This window comes from Phalangium opilio, unplaced genomic scaffold (genome assembly GCF_054372755.1).
Source record: "Phalangium opilio isolate 3A_F unplaced genomic scaffold, DU_Popi_V2 ptg000002l_1, whole genome shotgun sequence".
Taxonomy (NCBI): Eukaryota; Metazoa; Arthropoda; class Arachnida; order Opiliones; family Phalangiidae; genus Phalangium; species Phalangium opilio.
In genome coordinates, this window is record NW_028324144.1 from 5,936,132 (window position 1) to 5,962,678 (window position 26,547).

The following is a 26,547-nucleotide window of genomic DNA, read 5'->3' on the forward strand; positions in this document are numbered from 1 at the left end:
GCTATAATTCTTTTGGCACGATCCTATCCTATATAACAATTGGTAAAGCGAGTGAGATCGTGGCCCTGGCGGTCAGTTTGATTAATTCCCCTCAGAGGATCTCATTACGGAACAAACAAGGCTCTTTCCGCAACGTAGAGCTCCAAAGAAATAAATAAAAAAAAAGCTACACAGAATAAAAAAAACCCTCCCGATGGAGAAGGCATCTTTCAACGTTGCCTTCCAAGAAAAGGGAGCTCCTTTTCGGTAATTCCCGAAATACAGGACGCGAGCGCGATTAGAGCCGCGTAGAAGCCAGGAATGTAACTCTAAATCATCGCTTTTACTGTTTTTTAGGGGAAAATTGTTCCCTTCTCCCTAAGCGTATACAGGAGCCCATTTAAGCTATAAAAAATACAACTGGTAAAATGATATAATTCAATAAGCATTATTACCAAAATGCCAGAAAACATTTACGCTGTACATTTACTTTACAATAGTTCTAACTTTCATAGTGATTGCACGCAACTCGAAATCGATCCTCTACACGATAACAAAATTATATATCTTAAAGTAGTAATTGCTATCGGTTGTTATCACTAATTGTCAGAATTAGAGTGTTAAATCTACTATGGTCAGTTTTTAAGAACTACCTTAAATGAAAAGGTCAGGTAATATAACATTATATCAGGGAGGAGAGACTTGAGAGGGAGTGTTGATCTAATGCTAAAAAAACCGTCATACAAATGGTAAAGGGGAAAAAGTGAGGGTAGGAATTTCTATCTCCGTTCCACGATTTTAGCTAACGCGCAGGCGCGAGTGACGTCGTTTACTACCCCCAACAACACTTCTTATAGTTCACTATGACGGATATTCAAAAACAACCTTCCCCTTCCAGTTCAAAGCCGGTTTTTAAAGTTGACGCATGCGCGCGGACACCGCGACGTGTGGCAGAGCCAGCGCCGGAGAGAAACTAGTTTAGCCACGAAGCGAACGAACCCGCCTATTCACTTTATTACTCCCTCTCAAGTCTCTCATCCCTGATTATACCTTAATAAAACGGTCTTTTTCAAAATATGAAAGGAAAAATATTTCCAAAAAGAAAATAAATGTTTTATTACAAAATAATTATCATTTAGTTAGTTTTAAAAACGAGTACTACTGTGCCACCATTGGCTTAGTGGCATCTGCTAAATTGAACCTCTTACCCTTACGGCATTGGTTGAATTCTCACACGCTGAGAGAAGTAAGGGTAAGAGGTTTGGTTTAGCAGACGCCACTAAACCAATGGCGTCACAGTAGTCCTCGTTTCTAAGACTAAATAAATGCTAATTATTTTGAAATAAGAGCTCATTTATTTCTTTTTAATATTTTCCTTTTATATTTAGAAAAAGGCCGTTCTTTTGAGGTATAATGCTATGTTACCTAAACTTCTCCTTTAAATCTTTTAGTTTTAGTATTGAGCGTGAGCCCTAGCACTCTATTCAATATTCAGTATTTTGCTAAGTCGTTAAAAATTTCATTATGTTGAAGATAAATGTTTACAATCAAAAATATATTAAAAAAGCACGAAGCTTTGCAATGACGTTTCTGCCATATATTTCGCAACGAAAATAACTTAATTAATAACTTAATTATTTTTACGAAACACGTTTTTTACATTTTTATTTCAAGTGATATGAATTTTAATTATATTTCTGAGTAATCCCGATCTAAACAATCACTCTAAAGGGTGGCATTACTCCCAAGCATTATTGTGCTGAGGGAAAAACAATTCTACAGGGGCTAAGGATAAATATATGGAATTGTTTAAGCCTATATGCTGGCTTTTCCTAAAAACATTGTTATTCTAGACAAACATTTAAAATGAAGTCATTTAATATTTAAATCAAAAGCAGAACCGAACTTCTCAAGAACAAAGAAGTCTCTGCAATATAATGAGGATTAAATTCCAAGAATCGTTATTCTGTAAAATTTGAAAAATTCTCTTAATTAAGGTAATTTTATCCGGAGGGTAATTGGTCGTCACCGCAGTGTTGTTAAAATATTTTCAAGTCAAGAAAGAGAGTCTAGACTTTCAAACAAGGAGTATATATTAGCAACTGGAGTATGAAAAGAGGCATTTTAATTTTAAAAACATTGGCCGTTGTCTCAGGCGCCAATAGGGTATGGTTTTAAATAATAATAAAAATAAAAAAATCTTGAACAGTTTCAATAACCCAATATTCTTAATGGATCACGAGACATCTGGTTCCTCACCTATGCGCCGAGGTAGGTGCGCGTGAGAGAGTTATAGGGCTGTTCCGTTACTGTTACTTTCCGTTTGCTTCTTTGACTCTTATAGGTGCTTACTGGTAAGCTAAAGTGATTCGCTAAACAGTAATTTTCTGATATAATATTTACCACATTAAGTGCTCCAGAACATCGATGTCAATTGGTTAAACATTAAAAAGAGTGGTAATTCCTTTTCCATTTACTAAAATCTCGTTCACTTTGAACTTGACTAAAACTGTTCAACTAATACTACAATAAAGGTAAACCTGAAAATGAGGTTAACGTTTTTTCTAGTCTATTTAGTGAGAACTTTATTAAATAGATATTGTTGGTCCATGTAGTAAAAGTATCACTTTGAAATCGAAACTAAAACTTTCAACTCTTTATAGCTCTGAATCACGCAAGTCGGTCAACACGCCTATAATATACAACAGCATCGATCGAAACGCTTGAAATCTAAGGCAAGCAAAAAGCAACAAAGTATTTTATTGTATACAAGGGATCAAATGCTTAAGTGTTTTGCCTAGTAGTGGTCGTTTAGTTGTTGCAGCTTTCTTAAATTGCCTAGTTTAGGCTAGATGAACGTGTTAAATAAGGGAGACGCTATAGTGAAAAGCAAAACTTACATTATACTGCGTCCGTCCAACCAGGAATACATAGAGCTAGTTGGAATAATATTGTAACCATTTTCCCAACGTATCTAGGCGGAATTTGAGGGAAGAGTTGGATTAATCATTATCTATGACGAATTTTACTTGCACGTGCTTTGGAACTCTCGTTACAGTACCAACCAATGAAATCACAGTTAGAAAAACGTCAGAATTACGAAGCATGTGACGGAGTACTTAAGCCCGAATAATTAAAATGGGATAAATGGGACACAATTTCTATTAGCTGTATTTATTCCTGGTGCTATCTTTACATGCATTACTCTGAGCTTAACAAGACTTATGATTTTGTAAGTTCAAGAAATATCAAGTAACGCGTTACTTTTTATCTTCTCAAGGAATGTCAAAAAAAATAGGGGTCTTATGTACTTCAAATTTGTTTTCCTAAATAACGTTTCTTCAATGGAGTGTTCCTGGTAAAATTAGTTGATAAATTTGAAACCAAAAGAAAATTTGCTTTTGTCTGTAAAATCAAGTTAATTTCCAGTATCTTATTTCATGTTAGTCTTTTGGAAATGGTGTACTGTTCAAGATAGCGACAATCTCTAAAGCTTCACACTGTTACCGTTAAATGTTTCTACAGCTTCTTAAACTGCCTTCGATTTCAGTGTACAGTTAAGTATGATGACACTTTTGGTTTAGGCCTTGGCCAGAAAGGAAAAATCTAACGATCGTTAACGAGACAAGGGCGAGCAGCAATCAAGCTCTGAACGACTTGTGACCACCGCTTCTTGTAATTAAGGCAGACAACCCTTTTTTATATATAAAGCCGTATCTTTTCTTTTGGAGCCGTTTATAGTTTGAAAGTATATCTGCCCAAAAGCAATTTTTCAAAGAAGAATAAACTAAATTGCACCATGAAAATTAACCATGATTTATAGACCAATTTCATTAAAGTTTGAAAATGAAACGTATAACAGGGTTTGTGCAAAATTTCGATGATACTTTCATCTTTACTCGAGTACTTCTTATAGATGTGCATCGACTTACATTGAAGGATTTACATTAAAATCTAAAATAACAGGGCTCACAAAAGAAGTCACGCGCCGATTCCTTACTACAACTAGTTAACCTTAGCAGACGGCAGAAATGTTACCATTGACAACAACTGTTTATTTACTGGAAAATTGTTTTAAATTTAGATACAGCTAGTAAAAATTTTTCTAAAAATACTCAGAATAGTTCTGTAATGCAGTAAATTCCGCTACGTGTTCATTTTAGTTGGACATGTAAATTATTACCTGTCAAAAAATAACATTTTTATCGGAGGTCAAGTGCCAATGCATGAATGTAACATTGTCAAGTGTTCAATAAAAAATATATTGAAACATAAGCCTGTCAAACCTCCCATAAGTATGGGTGGGCATAATATTTGCTAGAAGCACGCATCTTTTACAAAGGGGCGTATTATACTTAGAGGAATGTCCCTTGTATGAAACGAAGCATTTTCTACTCGTAACCTGACTCGACAACGGTAGGAAACTTTTCATTTGTGTTCCTTTAAATAAAAATGGCGCAGCTGCCTCTTTAATTATGCCTCGCAAGGACAATACGGTGGAAACATACTTTTATACTATAGGGTTATGTTTTAAGGTTAAGGCTTTGAAAGGGGCACGCTTCTACTGAAATTACGTGTACATGTAGAGACGTACCATTGATTCGAGTAGAACGAAAGCTCTCGTGACTGGTCGGCGTTTATCAGTTTATCAAAGCACTGTTTAACCATGCCCACGTTGCCCTAGCTGTACTGTATATGTAATTAACGGACTTATCTAACGACAGAATCTATTTCTCGAAGGAACAGCGCGAGAACTTGAAATTACAAGTGACGTGCCGAATCATGACTGCTAATTCACTCTCTTGGAAAGGCCTAATTCTATTGCGCGGATAAGAGAGGAAACGAAGTTTTCCCGGGCGGGACAAGAATCTACTTTGGCCAAAACTATACTCTTACATCCGATAATAGAGGACAAGGACAACGCTGGCTATTTGTTGAAAGTGTAAGCCGATGTTCATAAATAGAAGTGGATCTTACAGACTAGAATTTCTTACAGACCTATTAAAATGAACCTGAACATCCAGGACATAAATATCTCTTTATACGACCGTGAACAGAAAAGAGCAACTTATAAAGACACCTAACGACAAAATATTGTAAGTGGCAGTGCGAAACTACGTCATTTCAGTAACAAAGTTTGAAGCAACATGTGAACCTTAGGCTTACTTTTACTTTTGTTACCGTTATAAATGTACAAAAGAATTAACATGACGGATACCGAATGAGTGGAAGGCTACTCTTAAGGCTTTTTTTAAACTATCTAACTTTTTGACTAACCTTGATGGATCAACTCGTGTGAATAGAAGCTGGATGAGTTGAGTCACCAAGAAAGTTGGCTAGGAAAAACTGGATCAATCATCAAATTTCTTGTTTTACTTTTTGATTTCATGTCTTCAGCCAATCAAAATGAATTGCAAAACAAAAAAACTTTTACGAGGGTTATTTCGTAAGTGCCATGGTAGGTGGCGCTTAAAAAGTTCCATTTGGTGGTAAAAGATTGGTCGTGAAAAAAGGATGGATTTACTCAATCTTTCACTTCAAATGTTGGGCAAGTTGACAGAACTTTTTGACTCATCTATAATTAAATCATTTAGTTGGACCGTATGAAAGTGCCTTTAGATGTTTTGGCATGAACAAATTTCCCTTTCGTCTGCAAACGCCGGAATAACTTTGTTTGGTTATAGTCCAATTTTCTCGTTTACTTATACTATTTTCTCCCCAGACATAGTCATAGACATATCGTTATCTAAAACCTCACCCTTCAAACAATCATAAAATGGATACCTATTTTGTTCTTTTATATTTCACCCTCTTGCTAGACGAGACTTGAAGTTAGCTTTATACCTTTAAATTTAGAAGGATTTACTTCAAGTTTCAAATATCTGTCACGTGAGAGTTAGACGAGAAAGACTGTTTACGTCTAAGTGCATCGGACGAAAGCGTCATAACTGTAAAAATCTAATTTCACGGTTGTTTTTTCCTGCTCTCTCTCTCGTTGTGTCTCGTTCATTGTTTTGTTCAACGCGGGGGTTCTTGCAATGCAATGCAATGCCCGGGCCACATACGGATAAGGAAGTTATAGTTCCATCCCTTCTCGTTAACGTCAATACGAAGAAAATGCGATAAGAAAGAGTACGGAGGGATATGGGATTTCGTCCGGATGGGAAATTCCTACAATTCCTTTTATTGTTCGTACGTCGACAATATTGTTCATCGTATAGATTCGCAACGATGCGATTTCGTGGATTTATAGATATTATTAAGTGATCGACAAGTAATATCTAACGGAACAACAAAACTAGACTTCCATTAAGCCCAAAGAGAATTTACTAAATTCAATTTTATACGTTCTTAAAGATATATAAGCAACTCAGAGAAGTTAAGGGTATTTTCAGATTGTTTCAGTTTTTCATTCAATTATATGAGTAACCTCTACTTAAGTCCGAAAAGAATATACTAAACTTAACTTTATATTTTATTAATTTAACTGAGAATTTTTTTTCACTAAAATACTTGAGTCAAATCGAATTGAGTTGAGTAAACTAGATTGGTTTGGTGAATAGTTGAAGAATTTGGATGAGCCCAATTTTCAAAAGAGTTCGTATAAGGACTAGGGAGTAAATTGGTTGGTGTTCCAAATATTTTTGATTTAAGTAAAAAGGTTCTATCGTCTTAAAACAGGAACTTTAAAATTCTAAAGAAAATTTGCTAATGAGTAGCGCTTCAGGGAAAACATATCTCACTCATCCCCGTATACCTATAGAGCTCTTAAATTTGAGTGACCTTGATATACCAGCTGTATACTTAGCTAAGTCGGGCTAAGATGCTTGTTACGATCAACTTTTTGTTTTTCCAATATACTTTTGCTAACCATTATAAAAACGTGCAGTTTTCACTACTGCACATCGCTTACAATATATGACCATCGGCAAATTAAAAAATATTGTAATAAATAATCGAGACTGCATGATGCTGTGACTTTAAAATTACGTTAGATGTTTTGTTAATTCAGCTGAAGTGCATGAATCACAGCAAGAAATATATTTACATATATAGGGAGATCGAAAAAGTGAGTTCCTAATAGTTTCAGAATTTATCTCCTTGCTATTAAAACAGATCTGTACTCCTGCTTCAGGCTCCATGTAGCGGCAAGCAATTTTTTTGGTTGGTGTGTGTGTGTTTTTTTTTCTCGGAAACCCCGAGATTGAAGCTTGATTATTAAAGGGAATAACCGAGGGAAAGGAGCTTTCTTTATTCTTTGGCGTTATCATAAACGAGGGAGAAGCTCCGCCAAAGCTTTATTTGAAAAGCGAATATTTCTTTACACTTTAAACCTGAAGTACATAATATTGGTTTCCTAAAGTGATCCATTTGTTGATATAAATTAAAATAGTTAAAAGTGGAGGCAGCAAAGAAATAGACCCAAACAACAAATAAATAAATAAACAAGTGGGCTCGGTCTCGTCTCTATCTAAGGGATAGGATCACGTGACTGACAAAGTTGGCTATAGTACCATCTGTCGTTGAGCGACGAAAATAAATTTCTTATTATTCTGATTGGATTAGATTCTAACTCTTGTGGTAAAAACAGGTTCTACGCATGGCAAAAATCAAGCCAACCAATATATCTCATTCCCCCCCCCCCCTCAAAACCCGAAAACGAGATGTGAGCCGTTATAAAACTTCAGAAGATTTGTTGGTTAGGTCTATTTGGGACCAGCTCAAATATGTTAATGTCAGTAACGTGTTTCTTCAGCAATTAATTTCGTACAGGGTGTATCTTATAAGTCTAACATAAATTAACGGGAATGTTCTTTGAGTCGAAAATGTAACTTCTATGAAATTTTTCCGTCCGGGCCACTGTTTTCGAGTTATGATTTGAATGTTTTAGGGATGATCCCTTAATTAAATTAGAAGTAATTGTCTTTCAGTTTCTTAATTATATTGAAGGATCATCCGTAAAATACTACAAACATAACTTAAAACAGCGGCCCTGACGGAAAAATGTCATAGAACTTTTTTTGACTCAAAATCGTTCAAAGAACATTCCCCTTAATTAACTTCAGACCGATCAGAAACGCCTTGTCCATCTTAATGATTTGATTTGGTTTGATTTATTTTAACTTATTTTATCTTCTTAATCATTGTGCATAGAGTAACGGCAGTGCTACGTATGCAAACGACATACCCTTAGTGTAATCCCCCTACTGGGCGCGTACAGTATCGCCTCTTACAAGAGCGCAAAATTACTAATATAAAAATGGTCTATTTTCTACATTAAATTATGAGCTTTTACTGTTATGCAAGTCTAGTATTATAAAAAGAACACTTCTTTTTCTAAAAGAATTCTATACTTCGTTTTAAACAGATTCTGATCCCTGGAGCAATATAGTTTTTCTCCAGCTTTTTCATTTTCGGAAAAGGTTGGGGAAAGGAAGAAGTTTCATATTTTCAATCTTATCTTTGGAAGGTGAGAGGGCTGCGGAAGTCTTCTACATAACCTGTATAAAAATTCTATTTAGGTCGTCATAGCGATAAGCCAATAGCCTGACGTTATAACTGACAGGGATGCTGGCCCTCGCTTTTCTGGAAAGCAAAGCTAAGCTTGTCGAGAGGAAACACCATCCTTTTAGGAGATGACTTGGCCAGGCCTTCTGAACTTAAAGTGGTCAACAGAACCTCTTCTAGGTAGTACTTGGTCCAATAATCACGCGATAATACTGAATTAAAATCAAAATACTAACAGAAAGTGAGGCACTAGGGTAGATGAAACCGAGGCTTAGCATCGTAAATTTCATTCGGAAGGCTATCTCTTAAGTTTTTTCGTCGGCCAATCACCGCTCTCTTCCCTCTATCCGACGAAAACAATGGTCTTGAGCAGAAGTAAATAGTAATGGTAATAGTAATAGTAGTAGTTAAGCTGTTGTAAAGCGTCCTTTCCCGTAAAAAACACGGTTTGCGGCGCAGAAATTTAATTCATCCAAACAGAGAGGAGCTAGTTATCGAGAAAAATATTCTTACGCGCGCCGCCATTCAGTCTTAAAGCTAACTAAAATTTTCAACCTGGACATACAAAGAATTAATTTATTAGGGGAAGTATATTCATCCGCGACTGCCAAAAACGCGATTCTATAGGAAGGCGCGTAAAAAAAAACCAAACCTCGCCTTCATTTTTTTGTACTAACCACTATTTACTTCTATTTTGAGGCATTCGGGATTTGTATTTCGCTGGCTAAGAGACAACTTGAATCACACATCCAAGGCTGGATTAAAGCATGGTTTTCACTTGGCGTAAATCACGACTTTTCGCCCGACGTCAAGCGACAACCGAAAAAAAACCTAGTTACGCTGGACAGAAATTACGTTGAGTGTGGCGATATTAGCTTTCTATTTTTTCGGCCGCGTTCAACGTTAACGCTCAGCGCGAGCCAATCAGCAATAAACTAGAGTCGTGACGTCATTTTCGCCCACGCCATCTTTTTATTTATTTCTATCCTAATCGAGTCAGTTACTTGTACAAATCCCTGAAAATACCGAGGTTCAATGCTGAAAGGTTTATTGAAGAGGTTAGGAACAATACAAATCTGTATGATATTAGAAACAAAGATTGCAAAAAAAAGACAATAGATGGACCGCGATTAGTGCAGTGTTCAGTTTATCTGTTAAGCCTTGGTTCCATTATTTGCGGGAACTACGCTAGGTGAAAACGCTATAACGCTGAGCGACAACGTAAAAAGCAAATCTGACGTTTGACGTCCAGCTGCAAAGTAGTTATTTTCGGTCAAGTGAAAACCATGCTTAAGAAGGGGGGGCAGGCAGTGGCTGCTCCCGGGCGCAAGGCATGTTGGAGGGATGCATTGTGTTAAACTATTCCCCACTAGCAATATTTACTGTTCCTTTTTTCCCTTAGCTTAGTTGGTGCGGCTCCCGGGCGAAAAAAATTGCTTAATTCTGCCTTTTCCTCTAGTTTCTATTTGTCTTTGATAATACTAGTCTACTTATCCTAGATTATTTAGGAGTGATACTGTCTATTTTAATAACATTGTTATTATAATAGTAGTGTGTAAAAGTTTAAAGTTAAGGGTATGAAATGAAAATAAGTCGAAAAATTACCGGGGACAATGCCTGTCAATATTGCACTGACAAAAGCTTGTAATAAGCTTTCGCCTTGCAAAATTGCAGTTTGCATTATGCTTTCGTAATAGGAAGCTTCATTCCCCGCAAAATTGAATTTTGAATTAAAACCCTGTCATAAAAGGTGGTACCTCTACTGAGAGTATCAAAGAATCGTAGACGTCGCAACTCAATTTTCAGAAAAAGTATTAAAAAAAGCCTCATTTTAGCGGTAGAAACTAGACAAGGCTTATATTTTTCTTTGCCTTACGCTGCAAATTGAAGCTACATTATTTAACGAGGATCTAGCAGATGTTTCTGTAGTTTCTAATGGAATTGATTAAAAAAAACTGGGGAGAAAAGAGATCAGGAGAATCGAAAAATAAAAGAAACGAAGATTGAATTTATAGAAAGGAAAGATCTAGGCTTAACTTCAAGAATAAAAGAAAAAAATATTGCCTTAAGGAACGAAGGAATAAAAAAATAGAGTTATTTGAGATGCTGAAATTCGTTTAGCTAACGCGCCTTTCTTTAAACTGGCTGAAAAGAATTCTAATTCGTTCAAAAGATTCAAAAACGCTCGAATTATTTTATATTTGTACGTTCCCATTTGAGGTATACCCCCTTAAACAGTTTTCTTGTTGTAGGCGTAATGTTTGGTTGTTTTACAAGGTCAATCAATTAGATCATGAGTCCATCATTTATGGGTTAATCAAGTGGTAATTAAGGCTATAAGTATCAGTGATTCAAATTATCAGCACTTGTTGCAAGAAATAGTTATACAGTTTCACCGATTCTTGAATGCGAAATTGGAAATATAAGAACATGTATGATATTCTTAAATTAAGGGTGAAAAAGGAAATCAACAGATTTTTTATGTACTAAATATATGACCGATATGCATAGTGAAACATCCAGGAAATACCTAAGAGTGATTTTAAAATTCAAACTAGTTTGAAATTTCGTTGATCATTTGACATTTGCACCTCCAACCAATAAACCATTCGATGTAACTAAGAGGGAAAGACGCGGGGGTGAAACTTTACGTTCCATCTCACTTTTTCGCCCAGGCGCTGTAGTCTTTTTGTTTCATGAGAGTGCGCAGAGACAGTTGGAAATGTATCAAACCCCTTGTATGTCCCGATATTGATGGTTTCCTACCCCTTTTCACGTCGGAAAGGTCTTAAGCGTAACGTCCTGTCACCTTGTTAACAAAATATAAGTGCCACGATTATCACATGGCACGCAATTTTTATCAAATCTCGTGCTAAATTTCATTCGAAAGAGAGAGTGCCATGGGAATTTGTTAACAAGGAAACAGGTCGTTACGCGATTGGTCGGAGGTGCAAATTTAAATTTATCTATAAAAATTGAAACTAATTTGAATTTTTAAAGTCATTCTTTGGGATTTCCTGCATGTTTCACTTTGCAGATAGGTCTTATAATTGGTATGGAATAAACGATAAAAATATAGGAAAACTCTGTGGAAAGTTGTTTCTATTAAGATTTCATAGTTCCGAGCAACACAAATTTTCTTGTCTTCAAGTCTATCATCTAATATTGTAGTATCTGTATTCAACCATTTAGATGATACTTTTTAACTACTCATAAAATCAAAGGTATTTATTTATCTCTACAAAGTTGTACGGGTTCGCAGATCAGCACATCGAATTCTTACGCCTGCACTTAATGTCTACATGTAAGAAACGAGTTTGACTTACCCCCTCTGACGTGGACGTCTCTTGAACCGATAGTGCCCAAGGCATTAGTTGCCAAGCATCGATAGACAGCGGAATGTACATCCTGCCTGTAGTTGGAGGCGACAAAAGGCGGGAATACCAAAGAGCCATCGGGTCTTAAATGTCTCAAACCGGGTACATCGTCCACTGGCATCCCGTCCCGTTTTACCCAAGTTACTGTGGGAGGAGGGTTGCCATCGGCTCCGCAAAATAGCTTCGTTCCTGACGTGTTGAGGAATACCACTTGGTCCGGAGGTTCTCGGGTAAATCTGGGTCCCCGTAGAAACGATGGAACCCCATCAGTAAAGTCTGTTGGAGAGAAAATAAAATATTTATAAGAAAACGGCCCATAAAGAGTGGATAAAATAAATTTTATAAAGAGTAAATTAATCCAAGAAGTGTGGAACTTTGCGACCAGGAAGCATGGAGAAATTGCCAAAATCTAATTTCTCTCTTCTCTTTGAACCCACAAAGACCACAAGCCCCTCAGCCCTCCGCGCCATCTATGATCACTACTTTTAACCAGTCTTTCTCTCTGGTCCTCCAGGGGTCGCAATAGAGGCTTAATTTATTTTAAATTATTGAAAGAAGCGTTGCAATTCTACTAAATTAATTATTTTAAGACATGTGTAAGTAAAATGCTAATATTTTAACGAAACCGAGCAATAAGGTTTGAAATATCATTAGCATAAATTACCAAAAGAATTAAAATTGTGATTGCTGCGGCATAAGCAATAACTCTATTATGGATTTAGTTTTAAATAAAATGAGAAATTATGACCTGAAAGTTCAAAATTCGGTGCATCAACGATATTTTTGGCATAACCGAGGCTATCAAGTTTAAATCCAAAAAATATCAAAAGTTTTGAAGTGAGCTTAAAAAAATATACCTAATGCTACTTAATGCTCCAATTATGAGTTAGCGTTGAAAAAACGACGCTGAGGAATTTTATATAATTTTTATTTTTTTATCTACCCCTGTGATTATATTATCGTAACGAAGATTATTGGGATGTAGTTTTGAGTCAGTTTGTGGCGTATATGGAACCTAAGAAGTAGGAACACAAAAAGCCAAGATAATTGAGGAGCTGGTCAGCAGAAGATTCACTAGCAGGTCGTATTGGGACAGTTTTTGCTAATATTGAGTATACAACAGATTTTAAGGCTTCACGTAACTCATAATAGCATTAAATATGGTTAATTCAGTACCTCATCCAAAGAAACTCGATTAGAGAAATGAATGGTCACGCTTTTACTGTTGAGGCCATAATAAATAAAGCCTTACACACTACTGCCTTGACCACTATGGATAGGTTTTGATTTGAAATGCAGGTTAAACATAAGATGGATTGGAAAAAATTTCTCTCATACCAGATTCATCAACCTAGCCGAAATTTCTTTTCTTACTGAAATTTCTGTAGAGATGAGACAATAAAGTCAATCCTAAAGGAAATTGTATGAGGTTTGCAATTATCAAGCGGCTTAAGATACGATAACACACGTAGATATTATTATTAGGTAGAAATAAATTTTTCCTTGTTGCATTTTTCTAATGCTTTTTTATCGCGATAGTTGAATCGTTTCTCAACCAAGCGAGTTAGAAAAGGAAAAAGACAAACGCAAAAAAAAAATACTGAATCCTTCCAGTAAAAATAATTTATAAGATGAAGAAAAGGAGTGTCTGCCAGCATTTTTTCAACTTCTTATTCTGGCTTTTTCTATCCGAAAATTTTTCTTTCCATTTAAATTCCCATTAGCATTTTTTTTTTTCAACATGCTCGCTCGCTTTAAACCGAGCGCTTTGGTTCTCCATATAAAAGCTCTCTTTAAAGAAAGGCTATAATATAATCCACCAACTCGACCGTACCATAAGTGTATCATCAAAAGTCTATTCAACATAGCTCAAATCTCTAGGGCACCATTGAGGTTGAGAACAACAGAGAAGTTTTACATTTGCCATCGCACAGAAGCTGTCGCTTTCCTGTATAAGTTAGACACACGTCGACGATCCAACCCCATCATCCCTTCATTTCTCTCTGATAAATTACGTCATAAAACCTGACAAATCTCTTAATTATCGAGGACGTAATTTGCATTTAGACCCTTAATTTAAAAAATACGCTAACTCAGTGCCTTTGTTAAGCTTTACAATACCTCTTCAATTACTGAAATCTGCCCGTTTACCTTCATTGCTAATCCGTATTGGCCAGCGCTCTCTCTGGTGAGGCGCCCTACGTCTATCATTATCTCCCGAATGCATAACACCAGGAATACATAGATTTACTACTTGGAATCCTTAAGAGGCCATTTTATGGGCCTGGGTGTCTGACTGAAAGGGGAGGCGGTGTAGAAACCGTCACCGTTGACGTCATGCATAATTTATTTGACGTATTTTGCGACCTGCGCCGCGACTCCCGCGACCTATGCGCGGTGAACCCGAATGTAAACATGATGCGTCGTCTGAACAAGTAGACCAAGGATTACGTTTCTAAAAAAAAAGCGAGACTCGCTTTCCGTTAAAAACTCGATATTACTATTCTCACAGGGTGGAGTAAAAATTTAATTCCTTCCACTCTTCGCCAAAGTTATACAAAAACAAAACATCAGTATCCCTATGCAAAGGCTTAGGGTTTAAGGGGAGGTAACGTCATCTTCTCTCGAAATTATTATAGCATTCGTTTTCAATACTGAATTTCGAGCTACACTAACTTCTAAATCGTCGACTTTAGTTACAGTTAGAGAAATTTCCGCTTCAAAAACGTCGTTAACGTCAAACTATTCCAAGTTCTCGCACTTTCCGACCATTTCGGAGCCGAAACTGATGCAGACGACAGCTTAAAAGGTCATGATCTCGATCTGTCCCACACATTCGCATAACCAATGAGACGCGAGGAAGGAGGAGCAAGTGGTTTAAAAGTTTTTGGCGCTTCCCCTCACGGTCAATCAGATATTTGTATGGGGTCTATGGCCTCTTATAGATTCCAAGTACTAAATCTATGTATTCCTGATAACACTCAGTTAATACAGGGATAGATTTAATTTTAGAAGTAGGAATGGAGAGTAATGTGGACGCGCGTCAAAGTCCCGGACCCCCTTCAAAGGGACGGAGGAGTATGAAAGAAGAGGCGGGTCATAGCGACAGAGGTAAAAAGGAATTACGTAATTTTCGTCGTCTCCATCAACAACGTCATCAAAACGTAGCTTAAGTCAGCCAATAAGATTATTTAAACTTTTCGTACCGTGTTGGAGGGAGGGGCTTTAAACTGGGCTAGAGTCGGACTGAAGAAAAATCTAACCGTTCTCCATTCCTACTTCTAAAATTAAATTTATCCCTGGTTAATAATAATAATAAATATTATTTATTGAAATCAAATTTAATTTGTTCTTACTCTCACTAGGTGTCACCTAAAACGTAGAAACACCCCCCCCCCTTTGGTAAACAATACAGGTAAAGGTACAATACTGTGTAGAGAGAGACTTATTCGCATAAATTTATGCCCATAAATATACTAGGTATAACCCGAAGGTTTTTATATTAAAAATTCAAAGAGTTAAAAAATGGGAACATCTTTGCTGAGACTCCCAAGAAGAGTATTTGCTGAATATATATAGGGACAAGCTCTCAACGATACGTAAAAGGTTCTAGGAAAGAACCTGCATGCTGGAACGGATAAATACCGGATACAAAAAAGTGGGGGAAAAGCTACGGCAGCGCGTTCCCTGAAATACAGTCGTTAAAAAGTGTTTTATAGCAATTGAAAATAGAAAATTGAGGGTTATAAAATTTTTACGCCCTTCCTTACCCAGTTTAATGGAGTTCTAGCTGATACTGAACCCCCCAAAAGATCGTATATAAGTCATACTTGTACAGGGTGGAGAGGTATTGTGTCTTGGATCTTTTCTTTACTCTAACGATACTGTCAAGAGTAAATGAAGACCAGGAGTATATAGGACTCAGCATAGAGACCGGCATCCCTAACCAAGGGGATGATCTGTTTGGGAAGGTCATCTTTTTCACTTTGTTCCACTGAACATGGCCGACACCAAGCGTTAAGGATTTCCTGTAAATTTTGTCAGGACCGTCGATAGAGTTTGAGGGCCCAGGGGAAAATGAGGAAATCTCGGGCCCCTATTATGACAGCCCTAGAGGTGGCCAGGGCCCCCCTAGAAGGTAGGGCCCGGGAAACTGAGCGATCGAATTGCCGCCATCTCTCGTAGCCCTGATTAATGCCGGGTCACTGGGCCAGGACGTAACATACTAATCTTAACTTATTCATGATTTCTTTGAATAGGGGGGGTTGAATTTTGCCGAATATCAGTTTAGCACTTCGGTAGAAGTGAATTTTACTGAAAAACCAAAACAGTTAGTGAAAAAAATGCAGGTTTAGGCAAAGAGCTGGTTACTGGTTTTCATGATTTACTCCTGATTTCTATCAATTCTCAATTGATTTTTGATTCCACCCTCGTTTTTACCCACTACTATTATTATGTCTTAAAATTATATACTATCGCTTCGCAATATTCTTTTTTCTTGTTTAAGCAAGTGAGACCTTTGACTACTTACTACTTGAGTTGATCGTTTCATTCATTTTCTTCTGAAGCGAAGAGTTCCCGTAAATTGGTTTTTTCGATTTTAATTAGTGCTAGTTAGAATACGATTAGCAGTTATTTAATTAGTGCTAGTTAGAATACGATTAGCAGTTATTTAATTAGTGCTAGTTAGAATACGATTAGCAGTTATTTAATTAGTGCTAGTTAGAATACGATTAGCAGTTATTTAATTAGTGCTAGTTAGAATACGATTAGCAGTTATTTAATTAGTGCTAGTTAGAATACGATTAGCAGTTATTTAATTAGTGCTAGTTAGAATACGATTAGCAGTTATTTAATTAGTGCTAGATAGAATACGATTAGCAGTTATTTAATTAGTGCTGGATAGAATACGATTAGCAGTTATTTAATTAGTGCTAGTTAGAATACGATTAGCAGTTATTTAATTAGTGCTAGTTAGAATACGATTAGCAGTTATTTAATTAGTGCTAGTTAGAATACGATTAGCAGTTATTTAATTAGTGCTAGTTAGAATACGATTAGCAGTTATTTAATTAGTGCTAGTTAGAATACGATTAGCAGTTATTTAATTAGTGCTAGTTAGAATACGATTAGCAGTTATTTAATTAGTGCTAGTTAGAATACGATTAACAGTTAAGCAGACAAGGTTAATGACGAGGTAACTTGCCCTAAATTTCATAGATTTTACTGGTTTTCGTGGACTGCTTTTTAGTATTTATATAGAGAAACGTCCGGGAATACAGATTTTTTACTTGGAATTTTAAAGAGCTCATGGATCCCATTCTAATATCTGATTGAAGGTAAGGGGCATGGCTTAAAACTTCGTTAAACTGACAGCTTGTCTTTCCTCGCCTCTCATTAGCTATTCGAAAATATAGGATGTTTTTAATAACTCTGTTGAGGCGCGCACAGGTCGCAAGCTACGTCGATATCACGTGATTTATAAGATACGCATGACGTCACGGTGACGGTTTCTAAACCCATCCTACTTAATTCAAGCAGAAAGGCACAGAAAATGGCCCGTTAAAGATTCGAAGCTGAAGAAATATGTTTTCTGAATGTCTTATGGTTTTTGGCTTTACTTCGCAGCCATTTTGGTAAAGTTTCATTAAAAGAAAGTAAGAATTTTAATATTCAAATTAATTCTCATCTCAATTCTTTTTCTCATCCTAGTAGTTAAACCACAGATCACAGAATAATTCCCAGTTCTATTTTAATAAAATGTATTATTAAAAATGCGGTTCATCAATTAATAATGTAGTTAATCTAAATCTAGCACTACATTGTGCAGATACGCTTTATATAATACACCCTGTATTTTTAGGACTTTACGTTCCTATGGGATAATCACCCCCCCCCCCCACAGTTCACGCTTAAAGTGAAAGATTTTTTATATTGATTTTAATTTTCGGAGTCAGTGGTGTCTGACTAATAGCTCGAAGAAAATGTCGAGAGTGTAAAATTTATAACTGAAGAAAAATGACGGTGCCAGAGATTAGACGCGGGTGACTAGTACTTGGACACGAAAATCGCGTTAACAGTTTTAAATCGTACCCTATATAATGCACAACACGAAACCCAATTACAGGGCAGATTTAATTAAAATTATTTAAGAACAGCTCTCATCGTCACGAAGCCCCGATTTTGGATATTACGAGTTTCGAATACAGTTCACTAACAGCTTTGAAGCATGCGTGAAAGATGAAATTTTGTTCTATTAAAACCACAAATAACCCATAAGTCTGCCCTTCTTCCTTGTCTAATACTAATTAATTCTTCAGAAAATATCATAAACAAAGAAATAAAAGATTATCTAGGGTGTTTCTGATAAGTCTGCCATAAATTAAGGGGATGTTCTTTGGTCAATTTTGAGTCGAAAATGTTCAATGATATTTTTCAGTTCAGGACGCTGTTTCCGAATTATGATTGGAGTGTTTTACGGATGACCCCTTACATTTAATTTTGAAACTGAAAGATTATGTTAATTTCATTAAGGGGTCAGCCCTAAAAACACTCAAGTCATGGCTCGAAAACATTGGCCTGGATGGTAAAATGTCATCGAACATTTTCGACTCAAAATCGCCCAGAGAACATTCCCCTAATTCATGGCAGACTTATCAGAAACACCCCGTATAAGAACAATCAATCGAATGCCAAAGCAAAAGCAATTCTACTTAATTCTCTTCTTAGGTAACGAAACGCAAAGGAAAAATAATTCTGGAGTGCTTTGTTCAGCAGCATGGGAATATTTCGTTCCCATACTCAGTTTACGAATTACAGCGTTACCTAAAACAATATATTCAAATAAAAGAACATAAAATATAGATTACCTAATTAAGATTATTCACCTTAGGTTTCTGTTAATAGATATATTGTATAAACAAATGACAAAATCGATAAATGACGTCAGAATGTGACGAAATTAGAGTAGGCGGACACTAAATGCAATTCATTTACACAACGTAGTAAATATGGCCGTACACTGACGTAACTATTTCAAGAATCCCTTAGTCTGTCTACAAGGAATTCGAGAATAGTTTTTATAAATACTAAAATTGTTATTCAACTCCTTTCGTATGCTAGGTTTTTTGACGGTTAAATATGTTTTTTCCCTTCTAAATTTTCACGAGAGTTGTCCTTTAAACTTAATTTACCTAATAAATTTAAAACACACCGTGCCGTGCTAGAAGCGTTCAACTGATGTATTTGGTTTATTTAATGTATTTAAACGAACTAAGGCATGTTTGGGAAAAGGAAAAACAGGGCTGGAAAATTTGGTAAGGAAATCTATCGCACCTGCTTCGGAGGCGTTGAATCTTAAAGGTTAAACAGACTGTTGAAGGTACCCCATTAATTTACCACTAAAGTCAAAAGCGGCTGTTGTAAAACGTTTTAGAAAAGAGGAGGAGCAGTTTCCATCCCCGGAATTCCAAGAGACTGCACGGTTGATCATTATTAAAGTTCCTGTTCAACATATGTAACACAATGGCCAATGATAAATAGTTGAGATGTGAACTGAGTCAGAAACTAAGAAATAGTCAAGGCTCATCGTAAGGCAAAAACAATTGTGGCTAATAGTTTTCATTGCAAAATAGCGGTGAAATAAATCAGGGTTGGCACAAAATTTCGAGCTTGCCTGATTTCCTGACTATTTTAAGGCAAAAATGTCAATGTTAACGATATATTTTTAAAACTATTGTTTTTACAAACAAATTATACTAGTTTATTTTTTAAATATTTTTACGGTAACATGAAGTACTGTATAGTGCATCATTAGATTGTCGTGAACTCGAAAAATGTTCAAAACTGAATTCTAATTCCCCTATTTTTTATATATCCTGTCTGATCCATGTATACCTCCTGAACTCTCGGAATCCTTTAAGTGTTATATTAGTTGCGTGTGAGGATCAGTTCTGTAAGCCAAGCTTCTGGGCGACAAAGATTTAGGGAAGGGAGCCACTAGTACCCTTAGGGTGTTTGCTTACCCCGTGTCCGCCGGTGGTGACTTGACCCGAACAACCTTCCGTCACCACTCAAGTATAAACCTCATATCCTTCTCTTACTAGTCAGATTCACTTGCACCCTAAATAATCACATCCTGCACGCGGTAGTTACGGCTTAACATGTTAGCAACCCTGTGATATATCAATGCAGATCAAAAAACCTTCGTCCCCCTATGACCTAGAGACTCCATTACATTTGTGTATCACATTAGCATAAAAAGATAGGGGATACTTCATTTCTGTATCTCTACCCTTGAACCTTTCTCTTCGATGTCTCCATAGGGAGTTACACAAAACTCTTCCACTTTACTAAGTTGTGAAAAATTCATCTCACCAAAACCAAGAACAATAAGCGATTCACACCTTTTAACTAAATGAGAATTTTTTCTGAACGTAATTATGCATAAAGCGGTTCTTTCCTATAGCTGACATCCTTCTGTCCGATTCAATTTATTTTTCCAGGCCCACGTGATAAAATATAAAAAGCAGATACTGACAAATATTTAAGAAAACAAAAAGGTGGCGTTTTGCAGTGCCTTGGCATAGCAATAGTTTTCGTTTAATCTAGATAGCTTTTCCCAATCTGAAGAACTTCAATGCTCTTCAACATATGATGCTTTCTCCATCTGACAGCATCTTGATCTGCTGAAAACTAATTTTTCAACAATTGACAAGCGTTTCCATCCGTTCTAATATATTTCCTCGCCCATTTTACAATAATTTCTCAGAGTATCACTGTTTCGCTATGCTTTTTCACTAATCTCAAGAGCGTTTCGTCCCATTCCACAATTTACCGCGTTTGACAAGCGTTAAATTCCGTTTACAAAGTTTTTCTCCACCTGAGAATTGATTTCCCTTCACACGTGCATGTTTCCCACGTGACAAGCTTTTACTTCAATTTAAACAAACCATTTTTTCTAATGGACAAATATTTTATAAAGCACAAAGAGCAATTTACTCTTAATGACAACAATTTTTTCTCGCTCGATAATAATTTATATACAGCCTTCCTCTCGGTCTCTATAAGAGTTAAATAAAAGAAAGTTTTTTGAATTCAATGCCTGTATTCACAAAACATTTCGCATATTTTTAAAAATATAACTAATAAATGCTGGGTTGCAATAAAATGAGTTTTGTAAGGCACCAATCGCTAGCGACTTCCTACCAACAACAACAACTCAATGAATTAGCCGGAAAAACAACTCCTGAATAGTTGCCCCTCTGTTTTAGCAAGGCTAGTTTAGACCTGGTTAAGTTGTTATTCTGGGCTTCACAGCATAACAAAGACAGCGAGAATATCTGAACATTTGAACTGTTATAAATCTCAGCAGAGCGGTTTACTTGCTCTTATGCTCTCCTGAACTATGGGCAACTTGGTAAGTTTTATCTAAACTGATAATTTATCGACTCAAATCTCCAATACATCCCAACGAAACACTCCTAACCCGATTGCATTTTGACCTCGAAATTTAGAAGTCACGAAACGAGACTGCTTTTGCTAATAGAGAAAATAATAATACCCATCTCTTCCCTTCCTTTACATCCCCATATTTCCTATCCTTAACCCTTCGTAGACACGCACCTTTCCAACTGAAAATAATATTCCCAAACGACAAAGCGAGGAATTACACTCACCCATTAAAGTGACACATCCCAATAACATAACCGTGAGAAAAACATCCTTAAACTTCATATCAACAACGTCAATAGCACACAGATTTAGACTAAAAGCCGGTACGTCGCCTAATCTACCACAACCGCGAATTATACTAGACTAAATCCTAAATAGCAGCGCTGTTAAGAATGTAGAATTATTACAAATGGTGATAGCGATAGAGACAGATAGAAAAGAGGATAGCGCGTCACAAGGTCCTTTATGGTTATGTTAGGTCACATCCGAATTTAGAGAGCGGTGTACAGCAAGCTCTTCTGCTCCCGAGAAGAGCACTAGATCCAAGAGAGAGAGAAGGAGAGAGCGGAACAATCTTCCTATTCACTCGGACAAGGAACGTAGAACTGGCCCGTTCTGGAGCGAGTTCCTCGATCGACTCTCCAGTTTTAATTCCCCGGCTCTCTCACGTGACCGGATCACGTGGGCTGGACGTCGATTTTTCTCTCGGCTCTTCAGCCTCCTCTTCTCCATAGCGGTAGCAGCCTGTAGATTGTATCCTTCCGGAGCTGCCCTAGTCTGGCCGTCAAACTCGGGATAGGAGGGCAAAACCGATTGAGAAACCGGCGTGAAACGTTGGACGAATAACCATAGACCAGAATATTGTTGACTACCACTGGGTTTCGGTTCGACTAACCATGGGTTTAACCAAGGAAGAACGTTATTCTTCCTGAATTTTATATCATATTTATACTACTGTTCTTTCGTGCTAAAAGAGAAGTACTATGATATAGATTCTTAATTTTAATTTTAACCCAAAGCCTCGTGTTTATTAATGAAAATTGGTCTATCATGTGCCAGGAATACAAAGATTTAATCTTTTTGGAATCTTAAGCAGGCCATTTTCTGAGCCTTTCCACTTGAAGAAAAGGGGTGAAAGTGTAGAAACCGTCACCTCTGACGTCATGCATAATGCATTTTAACTTAGAAACCACGTGATATTGACGTAGCTAGTGACCTATGCCAAGACTCCCACAACCTATGAATGTAAACGAACGAGTAAACCTTTTGCACTTGCTTTAATATATCCTTAAAGCGAAAAATATTTGGGAACTAGTCAAATCTCACCTGATTTACAAGAATTGCACCTGTGATCCGAGATATGAGATCAAAGGTAAACTTACAAATAAATAATTATGGTAAAATAAATTGACACGTTTTCTGTGCACATTCAAAGTAATTGTTTGAAATAAACAAATTTTGATTGTTTGCAAGTTTAACGTGAGAACATTCAAAAATCCTATTTCCAAATTTGAAATAAAAAACGCAATTGGTATTTAGGTCATACATAGGTATCTTTGAAACCGGTTCATGCAAAGTATAGCGTTCAATACAGAACACACTTTGACGCAAATAGACCCTCGATCCTGATTCTACAAATTCCGGTCCATGGTTGTTTATCGTGGGTTTCATTGGCTCACCGTTCTCTCGAAAATGTTGGGATTTGTCAGATAGTTCTTCCCATTCTCATACCATATATATATATACCCTCAATTCTCTTCCACTCTTTCCACTAGCGCATTTTTTCCACTGATCTCTCCCTGGGAAGCGAGCTTGTTCGAACACTTCTGGAATCGCATAATGAGATTGCCGATGAAGATATGATTGGAATTTTTCGATTTCTCTCTCTCTCCATCTCTCGCTTTCCTACTTCAAGCTCTCTGACTCTAAACTTCCAATACGTTCCCTCCAGGCTCTTCCAAATATGAAATGATAGTTCCAACTGCGTTATTACTACTCTACTATGTACTTTCACTCGCAAGCTAGCTCTGGCCAAATGATGAGGGAAAGTATGGGATGGAAATAGGACAGCGTAAAGGCCGCTCGATGATTTATTTGGAAAATGTAGGTTACTGTAAAAAGTGAGTGCATTTTCTATGTATCTATAGTATGATTAAAAAAATGAGTTTTCCCATAAAATGGATTTGGTCTAATTAACTAGAGATGTGTTCGTTAAATTAACGAGGTTCAGACAATCCATTTTCTCTTTAGAAAAACCAAAAAACTTTAGGGAAATTGGCTGGAATTTTAATTTTTAATCAAAAGAGCTCAGGTAAAATAATGAATACCTATAATATATGTCTATAGCCTAGATCTACTTTAATTTATAAAGAATATACAAGCAATTTCGTTAACTTAACTTTGGCCTATTTGTGAATTCAATGAAGTTAGGGTATAAAATTAAATTAGATTACTAGTACTGCCAAAGGCAAATAGAGATAATAGAAAGTGAACAGAAAGGGCAGCTTAGACGAAGCGTGATAAAATAACACGTGACGATGTCACTATTATTTAGAATGAGGTCAATAAAAGAGTCAGGAAAATGAAATCAAATTGAAATTAAACGAAATAAATTAAGCTACACAAGAAACGTTTACGGATAAACATGTCACCTCTGAGCCATTAAAAAATGAAGTACATCTTTACCTTAGATGGTTACCTCCACTCTGAGGTATAAAAGGGTTAAATTGTAGTATGAACCACACAAGAACCAAAATCATTCTCACATCAGATGCCTCAAAATCTGAACTATTGCTGATTGGTCGATAAAATAAGCTAGGGAGAAAGCGATGCCTCACGTTGTAAACATAATACTGTACACTACGCATCCCAATGCCTCACTTCCTCATATTTCTATTTGCCATTGGTTATAGTAATCTGAAAATAACAGGAAAGGCTAGCAAGTACATGGTCAAAAACAGTGGCATCTCAATTCCTTTCAACAAACATGACACACGTCAAAAATGTTATCTTTACCCCTTTATGAACTTAACAAAATAAATGACGGGATTTAAAGTGGCAATGCAGAAGAAAAAGGCATGAAGGACGAACCGTAAAAAAATTACGCCTAACTACTACCACGTAGACGCGATAAACTATATAGACGAAATGTTAAGCCTATGGATTAGACAAAGGCTATCTCTTTTACGTGAAGCTGTGTCAAAACTCAATCATTAATCTTGGTTTTCCGGGGTAGTTTCTTATTATATCCTTGACGTTATTTTGCCGTTTCACTTTCAAGCTCGCAAAGTCGTCTCTATAACTCACGACATATTGCGCCTTGTTGGTTTATATTACTATCTTTTTTCTCAGCGGTAGTTATAACCTGCGCCAGAAGTGAATGAACCGAAATTACCTTAAAAACCTTTTTTTTGAGACACCAGGTCTTAATCAGATTTATCAAATAACTATTTGATGAAGACTTCTTACATTGGTTTATAACCTCCGCTAGAAGTAAATCAACTGAAACTACTCGAATCTTAAAATCTCCTTGAAGATGAAGCGACTTATCACCACCTTTTGGACTCGTTTAAGTAGCTGGAAAATTCTCTTGCGCAAGGGATCATGACGGGTTGAAGCAAATTGAATTTATTTGATCGCTTTAAATTAAAACTTCAGTAAAACCAGGGATATATTTAATTCTAAGAAGGAATGCAGAACGGTTAGTATTTACTTCAGCCCTACTCATAGTCCAGTATAGAGCCCCTCTATCCAAAACGTGACGAAAATTTTAAATCATCTTATTGGCTCACTTAAACTACGTTTCGATGACGTTGCTGTCGGAGACGGAGAAAAATACGTAATTCCTTTTTACCTCTGTCGTTATGACTCGCCTCTTCTTTCATACCCCTACGTCCCGTGGAAGCAGGTCCAGGACTATGACGCGCCCACATTACTCTGTTCTCTATTCCTACTTCTAAAATTATATCTAGCTCTGGTAAAAAGATTTCATTGACATTCAAATTGTGAATATGAGACAAAGAGCCAAGTTGAATTGGGCCATTTTTTTCTGTATTTTCCCTGAATAATTGAGTATCTCATTGGCCAAAATGTATGCCAAACAAAGAGTGGAACATGAAACGCTCTTTTGGCTTTTGAACCAAATCCCACTTTTTACGTTCCAATCTATGATTGGCTGGAAACTCTTTATCTATTGAATTTTTAAATGCCAGTCAGATTTCACGATTAAAATTCCAATAACACAAAAGACAATAAATTGTTGAATTAATTTCGAATATTTTACGCCTAATCAACGGAATTATTTCAATTATTTAGAATTTGCACAATCTCGATACAACAACTTCGGTAATTCATATACTTTAGTAACCACCGTCAGGAAAGGATATATAGACGAGGTCAAAGGTCACTCTTTGGCGGCAATATATATACACGCCTCTTCTCGGTGGAATTAGTTAATCTCGTTAGGTATACTCATTCTTTAGGTCTACTAAGGTATATATATATCTAGATTCACTGAGAATCTTAATGTTTATAGCTATAGGTTTATAGAGCGTTCTGAGAATTTCCAAGCAAACGGCCCATTTTGAGCACGAACTGCGGGTCGTATCGACTACGGCCCACCGGAATTGGAGGGGAGGGAACGTTCGACCCCTGAGGGATTTAGCCCAAGGTATAGGGGAATAAAAAAGATGCTACGGTTATAAAGTGGAAGGATGAGGAGAAAAAAGGGATGGAGAGACTGGGAAGAAAAGACTTAGGAGTGGTAAGGTGAGGTGGTTGCTGAGATATAAAGAAGACGGGTAGCCAAGGAGGATGGTGGGAGAAAAGGAACCTGCCAGCAGCAACCCGAGTGACCGATAGGCCTGAGAGAAACTCTCGCGCCTCCGAGGAAAGAGATACTCGAGAGAAAGAGGGTTAGATTTATTCGAAAACCTGGGATGCCTCGTATAGAATCTTACGAACGATATCAAAGTCCTGTTCACATATGTAGTTTTAATCGAAATGCCCAGTTTAAAACTAAGGACTTAATATCTCACATTTAATTGGGAAACAGGTAATTAACACAGTAACTCGTCTAATAAGATATAGTGGATAATGGATGGTAAATAGTTGCCTATGAGATAACTTCAACTCATATACAGGGTGTTTCTGAAAAGTCCATCACAAATTAAGGGGCGTGTTTATGGGACCAAACTGAGCGGAAAGTACCAAAGAACATGGGGTGTACAAC

General features: G+C 36.7%; 1 protein-coding gene across 1 annotated transcript in view; it reads right to left on the reverse strand.

The window, feature by feature from the left end:
• The window catches only part of LOC149718442 (cell adhesion molecule Dscam1-like), a 211,374-nt gene extending 189,458 nt beyond the window's left edge, over positions 1-21,916 (reverse strand). Inside the window, exons 1-2 of the mRNA XM_089845129.1 lie at positions 21,542-21,916; positions 11,814-12,140 (exon numbers count right to left, since the gene is read on the reverse strand). Of these exons, the coding sequence (XP_089701255.1) occupies positions 11,814-12,140; positions 21,542-21,599 (385 nt within the window). The 5' untranslated portion in view covers positions 21,600-21,916. The remainder of the gene's footprint in view (positions 1-11,813; positions 12,141-21,541) is intronic.
• Between the last annotated feature and the right edge of the window lie 4,631 nt (positions 21,917-26,547).